General features: G+C 42.5%; 1 protein-coding gene across 1 annotated transcript; it reads right to left on the bottom strand.

Moving 5' to 3' along the window:
• Window positions 1–679: 679 nt before the first annotated feature.
• On the bottom strand, window positions 680–17,755 carry FBXO33 (F-box protein 33). The gene is made up of 4 exons (XM_083507962.1): window positions 17,070–17,755; window positions 6,101–6,211; window positions 3,814–4,499; window positions 680–3,068 (listed from the first exon to the last, which is right to left on the bottom strand). The coding sequence occupies exons 1-4, from the start codon at window positions 17,738–17,740 to the stop codon at window positions 2,797–2,799; spliced, it is 1,740 nt and encodes a 579-aa protein (XP_083364088.1). The 5' UTR covers window positions 17,741–17,755; the 3' UTR covers window positions 680–2,796.
• Window positions 17,756–22,199: the final 4,444 nt, after the last annotated feature.

Raw genomic sequence — 22,199 nt, 5'->3', positions numbered from 1 at the left:
CTGTTAGCCCCTTAGTTACCGTATTTTTCGCTCCATAAGACGCACCAGACCACAAGACGCACCTAGTTTTTGGAGGCGGAAAACAAGAAGGAAAATATTCTGAATCTCCGAAGCCAGAACAGCAAGAGGGATCGCTGCGCAGCGAAAGCAGCAATCCCTCTTGCTGTTCTGGCTTCTGGGATAGCTGCGCAGCCTGCATTCGCTCCATAAGACGCACACACATTTCCCCTTACTTTTAAGGAGGGGAAAAGTGAGTCTTATAGAGCAAAAAATACGGTAAATTGATCTCACAAGAGCAGTTAAGTGTGTGGTTGACTCTTGTACTGATATCAAGGGTATGTACAAACACTTAGCTTTTGCTGGATTGTAATCCTAGGTGCAGGGGTTGCAAACCTGTGGCTCATCAGTTACTGACCTACAGCTCCCATCAGTCCCACCCAGGATGCCTGCCCCATGTTTAGGGTTGATGGCAGTTGTTATGGGAAGATACCACATTAGTCACCCCGTGTGTGTGTTGTGTTGAACTGTATAACATGAAGGAACTAGTAACAACAAATTTCAAGGGGGGAACTGTAATTTTATCACACAGAACAAGCTGCTGTTTGTCCATCTACCGTATAGTCACCCAGAAAGTAGAGCAATAAGAATAAATAGATAACATGTAAAGCCAAAGGCATGGTAAGTGTTCACAGTCTATTTAATAGTGGGACATGGATATAAGTACTACACAGTTGTTGCTGTTTTAGAACACATTCAATTTTGATATAAGCATTTGCTACGGGAGGGATTTGGGCTTTCCATATTCTACACTTTTAAAGATTTATTCTGCCAGTTTAAGCAAACAATATCAAATTATGATAGCTGGTCTGGTCTTCTACTTAGCTTGGTTTCCTAAAAAAAATTGTTCATAAAGCATTAGCCAAATAAATGTCTGACTTACTTCAGAACTCAAGGCTTTCTGGATTTAAACAGTGGAAACAAGCAAGATAGTTTTCAACGAAAAGTGTGATTTGTTCAGTGCTAAAACTACCATGCTGATATAATAAAATATTTTTCCATGATCAATTTTAATGCTTTATTCATTGATTAAAAGAATATACATTTAACATAAACCATACAACATCAGTCATCAAGTCAAACACTCAGCTGGTTTCCTTACAATTTCTGTCAGGAGTTACTTTAGTCTGATCACATTTATAAGATAAAATCTCACCACATCTGGCATTCACACACACTGTGCCAGTGGATTCACTCTACTGATGTACATATAAAATCCGCATGGTATGTGCTCACTGGAGACAAAACAGCGCACACCTGTCAAAAGGTCATTTTAATATAAGATGGTAAAACCATTTGTAAAACACATATAAACTTTTCCATAAATAGAATCATATCTGGACATCTGTTGCATAAATTGTGTTTTCCAAAGCTTACAATATGGCAGCCAGGTCTCAGCACTGCTGGGCACCCACGTTGGCCACTTAACTTTATTATTGCAGACTGTCCTTTAACATTAAATGCACAACATTCGTACCACTTAAAACTTGGGTCAGGTGGAAGTCTCACAGAGACCACGTCTGTACCGCGGTTGCCCTGAAACAGTTTAAATCGGCTTTTAAAGCCTCTCAGATATAACAAGATTTTAAAACATACTTCATGGAATGTTCTTCATGCATCATAGCAGCTCATACCTGTGATAGAACAAGGTTTGTATTATCTGTTTTCCTTTCTTTCCTTTACATTCACTATTCACAGTGAAACAGGTGCATGTTTAAGAGTTCTGAGGTTGCTGACTGAGCCACAGCACAGCTGTGTACCACAGGTCGAAATTCGACCTTATATATTACAATCTAGCAGTATCTGGCTGGCCAAAAATTGGCCTGCCCCTGCCAGCATGTGGGCACTTCTTCGTTTTAAATCTATTCTTTGGCAGCTGACACAGGCGCTGACAGAGAAAATCCAGTGACTTAGTTGCTAGGGATTTCACGACTAATGTTTGTTTGCAAGCAAAGTAGACTTAAATTTATATCTTTAAATCATTATGGTTTTACCCCATCGGAGTGTAGAGACTTGACGTTTCTTTTTAAATCTGGGCCCAAAGCTAACTTGTACGGAGAAGCTGACAGACCACAAGAAAAAGAAGCTACAATTAATTTACAATGAAACTACGATTGATAGCTTTCAGAGTCAGGTAAGCATCTGAAGAAGCTATACTGTGCAAGAGACAACTGCTTCATATTTAAGGAGGAGATTGCAGAGTGGCAATATTTCATGCTCCAGATATTGTACATGAAATCAAAGCAAAGGTTTACAGTAAATGGTATTGGATAGTCCTGATTTTTCTCTCTTTAAAAAAAAAAAAAGCTTTAAGTAGCATGCTACTAGTTTACATGACAATGATTGCATTCAAAACCACTGGGCTATGGATAGTAAAAAGATTTTTGGCTCCTGAGCACAAAAACTCCGACAATAGTAAAATCAGTGAAGTTGCAGAGTTACTCAGTACAAAAAGAAAGTTAGCCGGCAACCTCAGACAACCTTCAGCCACATCTGAGTTTTGCTTTTTTTTTTTTTTGTAGACAAGTCCATTAACCGTGAAAGCCCTAAACGTTGCCACTTTCAGCTTCTAAACCAATACCCGACTACGTTCTTTGATCAAGAAGTAGAATATACATATATAATTCTATATAGCTAATACTGATTAAACACAGCACAAGAGGGGTTAATTCACACTACTGAAAAACATAATAGGACCCTACTTGCATATGTAACCACAGGAACTGTAAATAAAGGGAACTAAATGCCTTCACTGAAGCTTTGCATTTCTCTGTAAAAATGACGAGTTGGCTCAGTAAAGACACTGAGTAATTCTATGTCCATGACTGCGTGCCAAGGTCGGCCCAATCCAAGGGATACCTGCTCAATGAGATTGTGCACCGGATCCACATCTTGATCGGCCAATTCACCTTGGTCAAAATCAATGCTTTCTTCTGTGACTTCAAGCACTTTCAAATCAGAGCCACGAAGACGAGCAATGGCAATCAGGTTGTGAGCCCAAACAGTATAACCTGAAACACAAAAAAGCAATTACTAATTTTTAGGACTTTGTCTTTCTTCCCTCTCCCTCCCCACCCTACCCCAAAGGTAATTTAATATTTTACAGCCTCACAGCTAACGTCTCCCTATTTAGCAATTTTCCTAATGAGGTTCTTTTCAAGAAATCAACCCAGTAATTGGTCAGTTTACTTACTAAGTTAATTAAAAAAGTGAATATTGCTGCTGCTTCTTTTTGTATTTAATTTTTGCGGAGCTGCCTGTTTTTCCTTGCCCAATAATTCCGGGAAGATGAGTAAGGAAATGTCTCATGGTATTTCTTGGTAGTTTTGCAGCATGATATGTATGTAGCATAAAGGCTTGTGTTAAAGGAGCCAATAATCGTAAAATATGTCGGGTGTAATACAACTTTGACGGGGAAGCCAGTAATGCCTGACTAAAGTAAGGACAATCCAACAGTGCAGGAACTTATTTCCCTACCAATTAAGGGTTGTTGGGTTGTTGTTTTTTGGCAACTGTGAGTCTTGTGTTCTGAAGGTAGTAACAGTTTCCCACCATATAATCATGTTGATATGCACAGCGTATCCTAGCCTGAAGCCAAAGCACAATTTATTCCCTGCCCCAACACCCAACACTTTGGGAATTCTCCCAAAACTTGGAGAAAAATACTTGGGTGGGAAATCTCAAGGGCATACCCATACCCATATGAATGTGTAGGTTTCTAAACGAGCAGTGTTTTGCCCCTATGTAATTGCCTACCATGCACTGCCAGAAGAGAGAGCCTTGTGCACCTCCAGGCCAGTAAAACCAATGGGTCTTCGGTTCGGTTGTCGCTGAGATCTGGGAAGCCAGACATATCTATCACATCATTCATTAGTATGAAATGAGTGAGGAACTTATCATACTGCCTAGATATGAGATCAACAACAGCTCCTGAAACGCAAGTGATGTAGCTGTCGAAGTGAATCCTCTCCAGTGGGATACTGGGTTTAAGAATCCTTAGCATGTCATCGCTCTTGATATCAAAAGCCATTATATAGACCCGAAGATTAGTGCTGTTGCGTGTCAGTGCCTTCCAGTCTTCGTCTTCTGGCATATTTTCCAGGGACTTGTGCATTACGGAAATATTGTGGACCAGAAGAGACAGTCGATGCAAAGGCACATGGTTACTATCAGCCAGGACTCTTGCCATTTCTGCTGTAAAATCACAGAAATCCAAGGCGAGTGAGCGAAGACTGACAAAACGCTCCAATTCAACCGCAGTGATAAGAGTGGTATTACCAGGGATGTGGTTGTCCAGTAAACTCAGGTGTTCCATAGTGTTGGCAATAGGATTTGAGAGAGATGACAATGATGTGGGTGTTACGATTTGTAGCATAAACCCGCATGACAGCCATTTCAGTTGCCTGCTGTTACCCAATATTTCTTCAAACAGCTGCTGTATTCTGCAAGAAGAAACAGAAGTAACTGTCTTAATCTTTTATAGTTTATTTTTTTAATTCTGAGCCAAGTTCAATAGACAAGGAAGCAACAACGCTTTACACCTTTAATGCAAACGGTGTTGCATTAGAAACACACTGGCAGTAGCAGGGGTGGGTGGGGTGGTAGTGAAGGAAAGAAAGAACACACCATTTAAAAATAAGTCTAAAGTTCCAGCAGCAGAATTGCACTTGCTTTTTAAAGTTCTGTTGTCTTCCTTTTTGTTTTAAACAAATATAAAAGAAAATTCATTTTGCCCTTTTGGAACTGTGCATGCTAACTTGTTTTGATTCTCTTCCCCACATTTTGTAACTAGCATATGTGTAGGGTAGCTACCAATGGCTAGAAGTCCAAGAGAGCACAGTGTGGTGGGTTCAATAGTGCTTGTATCTACTCACTGTATCAGCACTTTGTGTATCTCATTCAAATGATACTCCAAAGGGAAAATCAGGACTGGCTAATACTGTATATGCTTGTACATCATTGACACTTGATTTGAAGCCAAATGGTGGAAGTGATATTTGATTATATGAAAGCTCTATCCGTGATGCTTGTTCCACGATAACCATTTCTCACATGCGAGTCATGACTTGGTACCAGATTCAGAGTGATGGACATCTGTATGTAACCTATTTATGCTGGCTGATTAAAATAATGGGGGGTAGGAAGTAACTTGCATATTACGCTTATTTTACTTATGCAATTGCAGCTTTGGTTGGCGGGGAAAATAAATATCTAACTGGAGAGCGGAGGAAACCCATTCTCCATTCATTTATTTCCCCCCACCCACCTGTGCAAAGCTGTGATTGCTGGTTTTGGAACAGCAGCTCTGGCAGCATCCCAGAGCCTTGCCACTGTCTTCCCCAAGCTGGGCAGACAGCCCTCCATCTTGCCGGGGGGGGGGTGTTCCGAAGTGTTGCTGGCTTTATGCATTTTTGCATAAATGTGTGGATCCCTCATGTAAGATGTGAGTTAACTGTACCACCAGAAACCTTTCTTCTAATTAGCAAGCACAACTCTGATAATGATGAGCATTCTAATCCCACCCTTCCACCAAGGAGCTGAGGCCAGTGTACACAGTCCCCACACGTCTCATATTTTACTCCTGAAGTTAATTGTGAGAATAGTCAGGTTAATTGTGTCTGAAGCAGTATGAAAGTTGCTCAGTTTTTTGCAGAATGCACCTGCTTTTAGCAATGTGACATGGATAGCATAAAGTTTATACTGAGAATTGCTGGATGAAGATACTGCTATAGCAGTCCCTGGCACCCCTTCCTGCTTTGCTTAAAATGATTTATCCTAGAATGTGAATTTTGTAGGAGAAAATCTGCCAACTACTGCAAATGGCTTGTTTTTAGAGTAATCATATTCTGAGAAAAGATGTCCAATTTGCAAAGGAAATTGCAACAACAAAGAACGATAGACACGGTGAAACCATGAGACATTATTTTCAGTACTAAATCATCAGAGAAGACAATGGATTATATTCTAAAACAGCACATTTACAACACACACCTCCCATTTCATTAAACTGCAATACTATAACAATATATTTTGGACAACTTACTGCTTAATCTTTTTTCCATCTGGATCCACTTTGCTGAGGTGCGTATTTGATATACTTCCATGTTGTTGGAGAATGCTTATATCACCAAAGAGACTCAATTTCTGAAGATTCCTATTTGGAAGGAGAAAGTGTCAAGTCAGAGGCTTTGCATTAGAGGAGCATTTGAAAATAGCTCAAGCTTTTGTGTTATATGAGCCGCAATCCACACGGTAACACTACAGCCTTCCAGCACATGAAATCTAGAAACTAGTTGGCCCTTCTAACCAAGGTACATTTGAATGACCAAGCTAAATAGCTTTACAATACATTTAAATTTGTTCAAAACTAGAAAAGAACCCAACATAATTCCGTCGCAATATAGTGAATCTTTTTTCTGAATCACAGTATACTAGAAATAATCCTCATGAATATAGACAGTGGTAAGGAAATGGTTATATGTCTGGTATTAATACAAGTGGACGTAACATTGTAGAGGGGCTTGCAAAATATATACCAGAATGAAATCTCCTGTACCTAGGGTCACTGGGTGCAGCTATTTGGGACTTGCCATGCTAGTGACAGAGACTGTATAGAAGCTATGATGTAGATGAGCTTTCTTTGCATGAACCTCCTTATTTTCTTGGCTTTTTTCCACCTAAGAATAAAATGCTTGAATATAAAGGATGGAATGGAAAAGCCATCTAACCAGATTTCCTTCTAGCCCGCCTTCACAGACTGCATCACTCTCCAGGTTATGTGGTTATGTTTTTAGCAGAGTTGCGACATTTTTGGTAAATTCTATATTGCATGGCTCAGGCATAAACACGATGCCCTGCCTAATATTTACTTAGAAGCTCTTGGATTCTCCCAGGTACAGATTAGATAACTTGCCAGATCTTCACAGAGGACAAAGTAAAAGGCAGCAAACAGCAGCCATTCCCTAGATTATTTTCAGTGAAGATGACTAATAACAGCTGTTTCCAAGGCCATCATACTTAAAGGTACATACACAGCTTATTTGGAGACGAGTTTATAGTTCAATACATACAGCCTTTAATTTATTACCTATACTAATGCTTCACTGAAAATCATGTTTAAATATTTCAGCGTGTACACTTTTGCCTCCCATATTATTCTAAATTCTCAATTCTGCTCCAGCCTCCTCTGTTTTGGTGTTCTGTAGGCAGCCAAGTAAAACAATTTGCTCACTTTTGCTCCCATAGATGTACAGTATTAAAAAGAAAACTGTTGTATAAACAAGTCTGAAGAAGCATACACTAACCTGGCTCCCTCCAGATGTTTTGCACTATGACGTTTGGAGGACATCAGGTGGGTGAAGGCTGGTCTATTAAAAACCATCTACTGCAAGTAGCCCCTGCTACCCACTCAATAGTGGTCTAAAAAGCAGTAAAGGAGAGCCAGGTTTCTTCCAATTAACAAAAGCTTGCTTGTCTGGTTGTAGCAACTCATATTCCCATTAAGTGACTACTAGATGAGTGGTTAGCTACAGCCCTGAATTTAAATATTGACTTTTGATCATAAATTCAACCTGAAACATAAGCACTCTCTGTAGAAAATTAACTATATGTCAGTTCAAACCTAAGTTTGGCAGGGTGCCACTCAATTGGTAGCTACTCAGAGTTGTCATAATGTATTGCGTAGAGATCCGAAGACTAGTCACATACAGCAAAGTTCATGCCCCAAATACGTCAATATTTTGAGTGCATCATTTATTGCCAATATGCAAAACACAGAGATTGCTTTCCAAAGGATTTTCTAAAGGGTCAGCTTTCATACCTGATCTCTATGCTCCGCTTACAGAATCAGGCCACAATAATGTGAACATTTTAATTAGCAGCAGCAGTGAGCACCCAAGAACATCAAGCAGTATTGCTATTTTTAGCTGTGCAGCCAAAGACTTCTTGCCTCAGGTACCGTAAATTCTAAAAGAACAGCATTGTCATTTGAAAGTTGTGTGTAGTTGCGTAAGCTGTACATGCTGCACAGCTGAAAGCCAGGCTAGACCTTATAAGAGGGCTACAGCTGCCACTGCTGTCACTCTCTCTCGTAGCATCATCCAACACATAAAATGCATCACACAAAATATCACTATGCTAACCCATCTGCCAATGCTGTGAGGCAAAGACCAGAAGATGAGCAACGCAATAGGATGCCATGTATTGTGTTGGATGCTATAAGGAGGAGTGGTGGTTGCTGCAGGGACAAAGATAGTAAGCCCTCACATACCAATTCACGTGAATAACTAATCAAAATATCTGGGGTCAGTTGCTCAAACTATCCAGTGACCCTGAAGGCCTTCTCTTCTGACTTCAAACATTCACTTACTTTAACAATCTGGCACTATCTATTCGACACACACCTTTAGCACGGTGGGCACTGCTTGCACATCATGACTTGAAGTGTGTGTGAACGCATCTGCCCGTGTATGTGAGAAAGAGGGAGACAGAGCGATTAGGTATCACAGCACACACTTCAATCCTATATACATTTACTTGGAAGCAAGTCTCACTTTTAGGGGGACTTACTCCCAGAAAACTATGCACAGAGGGATCCAAACCACACTCTGCAGACATGCTATTACATTTCCATTCATTTCATGCACAAGGCTTCCACCAGCCCATCAGAAGCCAGAGCCCAGTCGATCCCACAGCAGCAGCAGCAGCAGTGACAGCTCCTGGCGCCAGGCTAACTTGATGAACTCTGGATCTCCTTCAGTCATGTGTTATCATGAACTGTAATGTCCTAAAAATACATGAGCAATTTAGTAATACCCATTAAACCACTGTGTAAAACACAGCATTTTTCTAATGTATGACATTAGCTCTAGGGTTTATGCACAATTGTTTCCAACCTGCATTAAGACTGTGTTTGAGCTTTAGAGCAATTTATGGAATTGCTTGGAGAACCTTGTGTTCCATATTATGTCCTAGATCCTTCAGAAACTATTAATTCTTCCCAGCCTTATTTTATATGCTGCACTCAAGCAAAGCCATTAATTCTCTGTTCAGCAACTAATTTTCAGAAGCCATATTTTCAGTTGAGCAATGGCTGAAAGGCCTGCAGTGTGGGCTCTGCTTGGACCTACATGACCAAAATTAAAGTGAATGCGCTCTTCAGCATCCTCTTCTCCAGCACAATCTGCGTCAGAAACTTTGGCACTCTATGCACCTTGTATGCACCTTCACTGCTCACTGCTATTTCTTTGTGCTTTGGCTTGTACGCAGGAGTAAACAGTTTAGGTGCACAATGAGATAAAGAGGTCTGCCCAAGTTTATTCTGTTTGTAGTGTAGAAGACATGTGCCTCACCCAGGAAGAAAATGGCTGACTACACCATAAGAGCACATGGTCCTGTCTGAGACATCCTGGTGATCAGGGGCTGTGCAAGGAGCCAGGCAGAAAACCTTTAGAAACTAGATTTATTCACTAGGCCACCATTTGTCTAGCCACACGTTTAACTTTTAAAGTATAGTCCATGCTATACTTCTTAGTCAAACAGAATATAATTTGCTAGATTTATCTCATTGCCACCTAGTCCACAACAGAAACACATATAATGTTATAGAGTGATCTAATATGTTCAAACTCTGACATTCTGCATTGTGATTTATTTTACTTTTGTGGTTGGAAGAGCCAGATGCAACAACTTGCCTGTGTAGTGTTAGTGCATTGGCAGAGACTAAAAGTAGTCAATGCAACCATTTCAGCTACACATTCATGTGCACTGCGGTTTCTGTGAAATACAGTTTCGGAATACAATACCAAGCTATGAAGCAGAGAGAAAACTAATACCTACTAGCTATCAGAAAGCAAGTACATAGAAGAATATAAAAAGTAAACAAGTCTTGCCACAACAGATACTGCTATGGCAAGACTTTCCACAAAGGCGGGATTGGAAAGATGCCCCAAACCTTTATTAGCGAAACTAACATTTTACTGACATCCAAAATATCTACCAATGTTGCCTAAAAATATTAGCAACCACATCACAGTTCCCTCATGTTCGTAGGTGGAAATCTGTCAAATTTCACTAGTATTATATCAGACAGTGAAGAGGTTTCTCAATAATTTCCCACATACTGTACTTAAAAAATTATAACAGTAGAATGATTACTCTTTTTTAACCAGTGTTTTCTTGGGAATAAAGTTTTTTAAAAGTTTAGGGATCTACTACAAATTATTTAATGGCTTAGGTAATGCCTTAGATAGGAACATTGGGGCGTATCGTTCACCACTCTATCTGCCATAATTGCTGCATTTTCCACCTCCTCAATTATGAACTGTCTTCCACTGAACACGCAGAAGACAAGGAGGAAACTAAGACAGGCTGCTTCCTCCAGCCGGGTGCTGCATTTTCACATCACAGTCCTGACACAGTGGCTGCTCAGAGAGGGCGATGTCCAGGCTCCTAAGTATTGACCAGTTTCAAAATAGGCCTGTACTCTGGAGGCTGTACACTCACGTCAAAAGCATATTTTATAACTGCAATTTCTGAGAATCCCTGGGGATCTTGCTGCAGTTTAATAAAGGCGAAATTAAAAGATTGGCCTCTTTTGCTTTATCGTTATTCAAGCTGTCAAGCAAACATCAATGACAGGGTGCATTTTGCTCTTTTTTCTGAATTTAAGCTTTCATTAAAAAAAAAAAAAAGCACCTACCTCTCAAATGCATTAAGTCATTTATGGTAGGGGGAATAGTTACTCAGACGTAGCAAACAGGACAGCTCCACTTTATCTGCCCACACTATGCCATGGAGAATTGCACTGTATCATATGAATTTCCAGCTAAGTATACTGTGCTTTTTGATGTAGCTCTGTCCATTTTTAGCAGTGAGCCTTGCTCACGCTGTATGTCATGATGCCACTGCATTATGTGGGTGGCATTGCAGCCAAGAAAGTTATCATGGTGTGAACTGCAAACAGGGATGTTCTCTGAAGGGCTTTGAACAAGATAGTTATAAAAACATTATCAGAAGTCAGAATCATGAGTTTGTATTCCCAAACCTGAGAACCACTACATTGTTCTCTCCTACGGAGAATATAGGTTCTTCACTTGAACAGAAGAATTTAGCTTCCTCCCCATGCCACTCCAAAATTCTAATCAGAACACAAACGTTTCGAAGCATGGGACTATATTTCCTTAGTTTCCAGGCCGTTATGTTCTTGATTAGTTACAATAGTCACTTAAAGTTGACTTTTTAGGCTCTGCACTTCAGGCCATTTGTGTTTGACAAAGACATACTGTAGGTTTTGAAGAGATTGTAAATTTTATCACTGCCTGTTATGTAACTGAAGAATAAATGAGGCAGTCAGAAGCAACATCAGCCTCGGCCACTGGATCATCAACCTAAGCATATCTCCTTCATTTCTATTTTTTTCTCTCCAACTGCTTGATGAAGAATATTTTGCTTGCAAACCATTTTGAATAACTAGCTGGTGCAATAAAATATGCCATTTTAAATCATGCTGTGTGAAAAACAAAGCCACCAACTCTCTGATCTCATACAGCGATGACATGGAAATTTCCCACTATTCTGTAAAATACTGAAAATCTCTCCAGAACATGCAATGATCAGTAAATGTGCCTCCGCGGAGTGTGCCCTTTTTCTTTCAAGAGTTCAATGACAGAAATAAACGCCTTATCTTTCAGAAGCCTATTTGCTGCATAATGCTGAACATGCTAATATGCCTCTTTCTTTCCTAGCTTATTCACCTCCTTTTCAAGCCTATTCATTTTTATTACACAGATGCTCTAACAAGTTAACATTACTATATAATTTATCTTGTACAGGTCAAGAGCAGGCGTATTTCCCCAGAAACCAAATGTGACAAAAGCAGATAACCAACCAGCAGGCATTGCAGATGGAGGAAGAGAAAGTAAAGCAACAGGAAGAACTAGTTTAGTATCTCTATTTCAGACCTTGAAAATATTTGAAACAATTCAAAACAGCACCTTTTCAAGATGCTATGAAGAAACTAATTATGGAGAACAAATAAAAAAAATCAGTTTAATACCACTGCACCTGCAACCAAGGAGAAGGAGGAGAAGGCCTCAAAGGATATTATTATTTCAGGGCCTCAAAAGATAAGGCTGTTTCATCCTTTGATTTCCTACCCCCCACCCAGTCTTAAGTATGTTTACATGGAAGAAGTTAAGACATACAAGAGCAAGGTCTGATTGCCCACTCTCCAAATCACACACACAATCACTTAGTTATTTCATAGTTTGTGGCAAAGGTTTCACAGGATATAGGGGTGTGCATCAGTTTCAGAAAAATGGTGAAGCCAAGTGGGATGTCTGGGAGGAGGTGTCCAGTACAAAAGCCCCTGGATGTGCTAGTCTACTATGGATGAGTTGCTATGACTGCAAAGTTCACCTACTTCTATCAAAAGGGGGACAAATTAGAGCCATTTGAATTCCCAATCTTGGAAGGGTGGGGGGCAAATGGAACTGATTCACTCTCCTGAGCCAAACTGAGTTGTTTTATAAAGTGCCAAGCTTTGGGATTCAAACCAAATATTATGGTTGGTGCACACTCCTAACAGGAAGTAACTAAAAAAGAAGATTCCATGGGGTCTCTAATTAACTGTGGCCTTTTAGAAGTGGGTGGAATATTTAAAATTTTAATCATCCGCTTGCTTTTTATGTATCTATTGGGAAAGTTGGGCTATAAATCGGTTTGAGTTGCCTTGGGCAAGATAAAGTGACTAACAAATTCAATAAATAATAACAACGTATGAGCTTGAGGCTCCATCTCCAACACCAAACAATGGTTTGTTTGTTATATGTGAACTGACCCCACTGTTATAACAGAATTTACTTCAGTAAGACTATTTAAAATTGCAATCTACTAATGAGATCCACACATAGAAGCAGGCTTTCCAGAACAGATTTCTTTGTTGGATGAGGATTGTGCATGCAACAAGGAACTGGATGTTCAGATATTCTTGCTGAATGCCCACATCCATTAATGAAGGCTATGCATTATGGAATGTGAATTGTGTACACAGCGCCCAACTCATATGCAGCACAGATGGAATGTGGATAAGCACCAAACACATGCAAGCTCTATCAGCACTGTAGAGTGGGAAAGATCCTGAGATTTTCCATTCATCCAGGGATGAAATCAAGGCAGCACATCCCCATCCATTACCTGAGACAACAGTACATGATCATTACTCAACATGATCGTTACTCAACACTAAACAGAGAATAGTCTTAAAACTCATGATGCAGCTGAAACTAAGCAGTAAACTGGGAGGCTGCCCAGGAACCACATGCAATTTGCTCTTTGAGGAGTAGAGCATAAGCGAAATAAAGACAACTTCTTGGGTGCGACACATTACTTACAGCACAATCCTCCGTATTAATTCCAAAGTGAATTCTACGGTTTATCCACAGGGCTTATTCAGGGGAACATGTGGTTAGACTTGCAGCTTTAAAGGTTTATTCAGAAGGTGTTGTTGCAGAACAAAGCTGCTGCAACAATTAAGTATTTTCCTCAATAAATTCTGAAAGTTAACCGCGGGGGTAGGGAGAGTTCTGCTTCACTAGGAGAAGGAAAGAGTCAAACGTATTTGCTGGATTTAGTTAATGCACTCTCAGAATGGTTCTGCCAAATGAAACACATTTCCTTCTACTTCTCAAATAAGCGTGCATGTCAGAATTCTGGCAATATTTGAGTCGTGTGCGTTCAACAGCACATGACCAAAACATACAGTTCAGACACTACTTTTTGCTCACACCCTAGTCTAGCAATCCTTTCTAAAGGATCATGCTCTGGCTCATTACCATAGGAACGAAGTAATATGAAAATGCACATAATGAACCCTGATGCTCTTTTTTTGTAAGGAAAAGCAACTTCAGATGGAGAAAGTCTTGTGCAGAGATCCAACAGGGTGGGTTTACTCTTTCATTATCAACTATTTTTTTTCTTCTTTCCAACTCACCAATTGAGCTGCTTTCCCTCTCTGTGGGGTTCCAGGAATAAATTTGTGATGGTAAATATGCTTCTAGAGCATTTATATGCAACACATAGTCTACTCTTTAAGCTACCTGATCATTGACATACTAAGACAGCCTTGTAACTAAGTCCACTGGAGTTAATAGCCTGTAAAGTAAAACCACTAGCCTGCTAAAAAGCTAGTAGGCTGTGTTGTTCTGCTGCTCAGAGGAATAAAAGCCTCTTCCCCAGTGGTGAGAACAGAAATGAAGTGGGTTGGTGGCGCCTGGACAGAGCAATCCATCCCTCCTTAGCCAGACAACTAATTAGCCGCATGGAATTCCTTGTTGCCTATGGTCACAAGGCAAGTTGTTAGGATACAAGGCTGACATAGACGCTTTGAATGTTTGCTGGTCCTTTCAATGGGGTTGTTTACATAAACACTTTAAGGAAACAGGATTGCCTCTGCAATCTCAACCAGCTGCAGTTAGAATTACTGGGGTCAACTTCTACAGAATTATTATTTTGCCTAGCTGGTAAAGAAATAAGGCTATATAAATAGAACTGGAGAAATGTTTTATGCAAGCATGGCCTCAACTGGTAAGCAACAGGGATATTCAAAGGAAAACCAGCAGACAGTATGCAGGATCAACCACAAGATACAAATAGCCCTTGCAATACCATCATCTTTACACTCTTCAGATTCTGCAGGATTGAGTAAGAAAGCCCGTGAAGTCATCTATGTACCATGATTAGCTAACAGAGTGAAAGGGAGGGTAAGTCCTATAAGAAACCGCTGAGGCCCAAATTCCCCACAGCTTTAATAGGCTGCTAGCTTGAGAGGGGCTCATCGAGCCTGCCACACCCTTGTTGCAGACCTAGCACTTCATCAGTCTAATGGTTTCCTATTAATTTGTCCAGGCCTGCTGATAGTGATGCTGGTTAGAGTTGGGCCTTAGTGTTGCTGTTTTTATAATAGGTGCATGATTTTGTTTTGTTTTGTTTTTTTATATAACCATATATCCTGCAGTGTGTGCTGTATTGTAAGCCTCTCTTCTAGATGACGGACAGGGTATCAGCTCAAAGAAAGGACTTTGCTGCTCTCTCTTTCTGGTTCTTGGCTTGTTACTTTTCATGCAGATTACCTCCTTCCCTGAAGCAAGCAGCTGCCTTTTCCACAGGTGAGTGTAAGAGTGCCAATCATGATCTCCAAGTCTAACCTACATCACATGGGTGCTAGCAGTGAGGATATAATAGGGAGAGGAAGAACCATGTGTGTTACACTGAGCTCCTTGGGAGCAAGGTGGGATTTAAATAAATGTAATAAATATGCAAAAATAAAAAGTGACAGAAAGGCCCCACAGCGGGTCACCTAGTGAGTTCACAGATGAGGTGAAATATGAACTGCAATTTCCTGGCTGCCATGAAAGTGAACTGCAATTTCCTGGCTCACAGCACACATACTTGAGTGTTTCAGTATCCACATGACAAAAGCTGGTCACTGTAGCACCCAACAGAGTGAGACGGAATTTGGAAATCTCTGAAAAAAATGGCCACAAATCTGATCCTGGCTGCTTCAGATCTTATCACATCTTTTCATTGACGTATGGTTGCTGTACCAGTTGCAGCAGTTTAATTTTCTGAGATGTGTGATCTGAACAGGATTTTCTTACTGCAAATCACTTAAGATGTGCAAACTATCGTCCATTCTATTGTGCAGAACTGGCTGTAGGAAAGAGAGATGAGCACAGCATGGACAACTGCACAATCTTTTCTTGAAAAGGACATTTCATTCTGTAGTGGAGCAGAGAGAAACAAGAGTAACACAAAAGGAAACAAAAGGAAACAAACAGCTCTGGAACATTACTGATCAACTTAGATTTTTTTCATTATATGACCTTGACAGAATGGGAATTTTGGAAATCTTGAGGGAGAATGCAGTACTAAAGGCTTACAAATGCAAAATATGTTTATGCTATTTTTGTGATATACAAATGAAATGAAAAATTTGGTATACTTATTTGTAAAACATTCTTGTTTATAAAACCCAATTAAAAATGCAAAATATGTAACTAACTGTGACACCTTTGTTGTATGACAACAAACACTAGAGTCACTGGAAAGGAAAAGATATCACTTTGGATCAGCTGGTATTGCTGTATTGCTCCCTTTAAAAAAGAAGAAAGTGTTCTTTAACTGGTTTCCCAATTATGTAACAGCCTATAGCAGAGCAAATTATTAATGTGCCCTGCTGCTGGCTTCAGAATAGTACACTAACAGTAGGTGTTCTAGAACGCACACCACAAAGCCACTGTCTCCCATTTTGAAGGATTTAGGCACTAAAGAAGTGACATGTTAGCTGACGAATGGTTAGTGTTTCTATCAGTCAAGAAACCAAAAGCAACTGTCAGGTTTTCCTAGCAGCTTATGACAAAAAGTATTATGAGCCCATCAAAACAGGGGGCACAGGGCAAATAACGACTTTCTCAACAGCTCCGTTTTTGGTGACATCCCAGGGAAGGTACTTGACGTGCGGAAGGTAGTGATGCTACCTATCCAGAAACACTCCTCTCCACAAGGATCCCCCCCCCAACCGCAGCACTTTTGGGTGGCGACGTGCAGACGTGTGTTCCTTCATGTGATGTTCCCTTACAGTTGCTCCGGAATGGCTCCTTCCTCGCCGCTCACACATCCCTCCCCCCCCCCTCCCGGCGCGCACAGCAGGAGTAAGGCATCTTTAAGTAGATGCGTGACAACCGGGAATTCAACAGGTGCAGCTTCCCCCAACCAGTAATAACTCAATCGGCTGAACTTCAGGCAGATGTTAGAAAGCACATGAACCTTTGAAACTGAGAGAGAGAGAGAGAGGGAGGGAGAGAGCGAGCGAGCTAGCTGCTGCTTCCCACCTGGGAAGCAGGAGGCTTTACAACTCTCCCTCCCGCTCGGCGTGTTTTTGCATAGGTGTTAGTACGTGTGTGTGTTTGTGAATGTTAGTTAACGCTGGCTGGCCTCCCACCACGCCGTCCTACCTGTTGTTGCGGACGCTGCTCAGCACGCAGAGTACGAGCTCCAGGTAGGTCCTCAGCAGCTCCAGCCAGCGAGGGCAGAGCTGCGCTTCTCCCTCCGCCGCGGCCGCTGCGGCTGCCGCTTCCTCGCACACCCCGCTGGCGCCGCCTCCCCCTCCGGCTCCTGCTCCGCCGCCTCCGGCTCCTCCGCTGGGGTAGTTGTCGGCGGCGAACTGGACGCGGAGCTCGCGCACGAACCAGCCGCACTTGCGCATGAGGAAGTCGAGGCGCGGGCGCTCGGCCGGGCAGACGCGCAGGCTGAGGCGCAGCCGGGGCCACAGGGCCGGGTAGAAGAGGCACTCTCGCCAGTGCGAGCAGGCGGCCGAGGCCCGGAGCCGGTCCGGGGCGGCCAGGAACGAGAAGATGTGGACCACCAGCTCGCTGGGCAGGGAGCCGGCGCCCACCGGCCCCCCACACACCGACGACATGGCCGGCCCAGCCGCCGGCGGCCGCAGCCCCGAGCCCGGCCTCGGCCTCCCCTCCGGCTCCTGCGACAGAAACAACAACATCAATGACAAGGCGGAGGGAGGCGGGGCGGGACCGGACGAGACTCTGCTGCTGCTTCTGCTGCCGCCGCCGCCGCCGCCGGAGCCAACCACTGCTCGCAGCCGCAGGGGGAGGGCGAGATGTACCATTGGGCTCCCGGGTTGGGTTGTCGGGGCGGGATGGAACGCACCAACGCGCCGAGAGGGAGGGAGAAGCGGAGGCGGAGCGTACCAAAGTGCGCTCAGCCGGCGGGGGTGGCGGGGAACTGTTGCTCTCATGACTCAGCGCGCGGAGAAGGGCTGGCGTGGCTGATGGATGCCACCTAACGAAAGTTTCGCAGAGGATGGGGAGGGCGGCGCGATAGCCGACCTGGATTTTTCCTTTGCAAGGCCGCGGGGACGCTTAGAAGAACAACGGGAGGCGCTGCCACCTAGGCGCGCCTGCACAAAGTCCTCCGCGCGGCGAGGAAGACGCCCGGTGTTTCTGCATCTTTCCAAAATTCGAACATCGCTGTACTGTTAAAATGAAGCAGTTTATTCCAGGATAATTTTAAGTGCTGGAATAGGCAAGCACCGGGGCCTGATGAACGAACCTGCCATTATTACCACCTAAGTGGAGTTTATTTTTTATTTTTTTCCTTGACAGATAAGAGCAGAGGGAAAATATTCTCCCTGTCCTGTTTCATTTGTATCAGAGGCATGAGCATGACTAGTGTGCAAAATAACAATTTTGTTCACAGTGCTGGTGCTGACCTTCAAAGCCCTAAATGGCCTCACCTTGTATACACAAAGGAGTGTCTCTTATCTGGACACTGAGGTCCAGTTCCCAGGGCAGCCTGATGGTTCCCTCACTGTGAGAAGTTACAGGGAATCAGGCAGGGGGCGTTTTCGGTAGTGGTGCCCTCCCATCAGATGTCAAGGAAATAAAGAGCTATTTGACTTTTAGAGGACATCTGAAGGCAGCCCTGTTTAGGGAAGTTTTTAATGTTGATGTTTTGTTGTGTTTTTGGGTCTGCCCACAGTGGCTGGGGCAACCCAGTCAGATGGGCGGCATATAATTCTACCGTTTTGCGGCTGGAAAGGTGAACAGAGTGCTCTTAGAGATGGAAGGAACCAAGGCCACTTTGGCAGCCCTTAGCTGAAGAGCAGGACCATTTCCTGGCCATCTTCCCACAGAATATAAATCACGCATCCTCTCATACAATCTGTGACTCTCCAATGTTATTGGACTTTCAACTCCCATCATCCCCAGTCAGCATGACAAATGGTCAGGCATGATGAGAGTTGCAACCCAGAAACTTCTGTGTCTCGGGTTCTTCCACTCCTACTCTTACATGACACCATGATCTTGGGCAGAAAACCCTAGCACACCACTAACAGTATCATTTGTCAGCTGCCAGTTCCCAAAATCCTGTCACTTTCTTTTTTGACCAAGAAATAAACAAGGCTCCCAACATGCAATTGAAAGAACAGGGCAATGCAGGGGGTCACCAGGAGCACTAAAGAGAAGAAGGGATTTCAGTGGTATTTCCAAGTGACTCCTTAACTTTCTCCCATATAAATGAATAGTTGCCATTCATTTACTGTGTAGAAAAAGGAACTGTTGAATATAGGAATGCACTGAAGGTAAAACCAGCCATCCACAAGTGACATGTGGTGAGTGGCTTTTAGTGACATGGGTTTTGCAGGAGTTTATAGTATGTTTCTTGGATATGGAAGCCTACCTTTGCAGCACATGCCATAATGATGGGCAATTTTGTGATGGTAGTAGTGATTACAGTATCGATGATGGTGGTGCTTTTTTATTTCCTCTTGCAATTATGAAGGCATGCTACCTAAACACATTTTCATAAACAAGCGTTCACATAACATCCATATACCTTTCATGGCTGCAGTCCTAAATGTACCTGCTTAGGAGTAAACCCCATTTCACTAATAAGGACCTACTTCTAAGCTAGCATGTACAGGATCAGGCTTATGCATGGCCACTTTAGATATAGCATTGTTTCCAAATATAGGGTGTTATTTCCTCAGTGCTGATGTCACTGCTCAGGCACAACTGAACTGTGAGTTCATAATCCACAAGTACACACAGTCAAAATATGCTGAGTTGATGTCATGATGCAATATCTCCACCATATGCAAGAGCACAGGCACTTTTCTAAGGTCTCTGGCAACACAGCTTATAGATACAATGCTTTAATACAGGCTTTTGTGCTGTTACAAATTATGTGTCTGAAACCACACATGTGCCCTGCACTTGTGTAGTCATACACTACCAAGAAGTTTAGGATCTTTTGCTAGAGTTACAACATGCGTCTGTCAATATGTGTTTACTCTTAACCTTATGCCCACAAGAAGTTCTTACACAAACGGAATAAAGCTTGGTGTATTATATGAAATGAAAGTGGGAGAATATATTAATGCCAATTAAGAAAGCAAAATTTATGCAAGCAGCACAGTGGTTTTTTTCTTAAAAAAAATGTTCAGGGGTACTCTCATTTTCCTACTCATATTGTAATACTGCCCGTCAATGAGGCCAAACTTAGATTCACAAACATGTTTTGACATGTTTTGAGATCAGACTGGTACCAGAGTCAAGAAAGTTCATAATGGATGGTCTCCTGTCATATTACCATATGCCCACCTTTTTATTCATGCCAGGGTCTACAGTAATAAACCACAGAAAATGTTTAGATTAACACACATCTCTCCACAGTTTAATCTGTGATTGTTCAACTGTCTTTTGTAGCACTCTCCCCTTTAAGACCCATTTTGAGTGTGGTATTATTAATACTATTTATGTTTATCTGAAACTTAGTTCAGCTGAATTCAGTGGAAGTACAGCCCAGTCTTTTAAACCTGTTAAACATGCCTGCCTGTGCATAGAACAAGACTGTGAAGCATTAACCAGCACTGGTAACCCACTTCTTAGGGCAGAGGTTTCCAATCTTTTTGGGTCCCTTGACCAACTACATTCTTTCTGTGGCACCCCTGTGGGGCTCATGAGCCCAGTTCTGTCACCCCTTGCCAGTATACCTGGCAGCCTCTCACCCTTTTTTCAAACACCCTCCCTTGTGGAGTGTTCCCTCAGTCTCTTCTCCTCTCCCCTTTCATTGGGAGTTATCTGGGTAGCCAGAGCTGCCGCCCCTGGTCTCTGAGCTGTCCCTGCCCCCGCCCCAAAGAGAGGTGTCTCCTCCCACTGCCATACAGGGGCCTGGGAAGCACCCTCTGGCCAGTCCTAGAGGCACCATTCACCCAGGAAGCTTGTAGCCAGGGCTACTGCAACAAACAGCTATGCAAGCCTTTGGGAGGCAGAAACGCGAGAGGGCACCAGAGAAGGGAGGGAAGGAAAGAATGGCAGAGGCCAGTGTTGCCAGCAGTACCCCTGACCATCATTCAAGGCACTCCAGGGTGCCATGGCACACTGGTTGAAAACCACTGTATTAGAAGGTTAAGAGTAAAGGATTACTCTGCATGAATTGTAAATCTAACAGAATGCCTAGTCTCTCATTGATTCAGTTTGTATGTCTGACTCTTTTGCAGCTCTGCTCTGTAAGAGCCATATCCAATGTAGCTAGGTCTCACTAGTTTCAAGTGACATCATTTGCTTTCTCGTCATTTTGCTGGCTACTGCCGTGTTCTAGAAAGGCAGCCATATTACTTTTCTGCAGCGAAAAACAACACACTTTAGCATAAAGTAGGCTCAGCCAGATGTATCATTAGATGCATAAAATGGTATTTTCAGCTTGCAGATATGTACATGGCATACACATGTGTAGTGGTGACAAAATAAGGGTGGGTGAGGAATGCGAGGTCAAAAAGCCGAAAAACAAACAGATGTGTGTGTTCCATTAGTAAGTGGAACACAAATGCAAACAAGCAAAGGGTAAAAGATCAGACTCCCAACCGATAACAGATCTGCAAAGCAAGCTAAATACCACGCATAAGCACATAAGGAGGTGAAATTCTTTTCTACTTTAAATAAATTCCCATTTCGCATTTAGCTCATGTCTTGTTAAGTGTGAAACTTGCATATCAATCCCATCTTAACAACGTCCCTTTTGTTGCTGAAGTGTGGCAAAGTCGGATGTTCAATATCCAGAGAGGCCGAAATACACCTGGACTCAACCCACGGATTCTAAGCATTACTATTTGTATTAGATTTGTGGCCATTAATTATCTAGATCAGTGACATTCTGGTTTAGAGAGCGAGCAGGTGGTTTCAGGCTAGGCACCCAAAAATATCCGTCAAATATACTGGGACTCGATCAAACCGCTGCATAGCAAATAGATTGCACAGAACATCCGTAAGTACACGCAGCAAGCACCCCACACTACTAGAACATGACGTCAGGAGAGGGGGCGGCGCTTGCTATGCGAGCCGGAAGCTACCCGTTGATTGTGGCGTCCTGGCCGGCGTCTTTCTTCATGCAGCATAGAGTCACAGGCTCAGTGGGATTTTACACTTCCGGTTCTAAATCGAGCATGGGGGCGGGTAATCAATGCAACGAAATAGAATAGGGCACTGTCCAACCCACTCTCCCATTTTGCACTGTGAAATGGGGGCCGGGGAGTTGCGTTAGTCCGCTGCAACAACAACAACAAC

Source organism: Podarcis liolepis (genome assembly GCF_965112155.1).
Source record: "Podarcis liolepis genome assembly, chromosome: 1".
Lineage (NCBI taxonomy): Eukaryota > Metazoa > Chordata > Lepidosauria > Squamata > Lacertidae > Podarcis > Podarcis liolepis.
The sequence above is the reverse complement of the archived record's forward strand: the minus strand, read 5'-3'. Positions and strand labels throughout refer to the sequence as shown.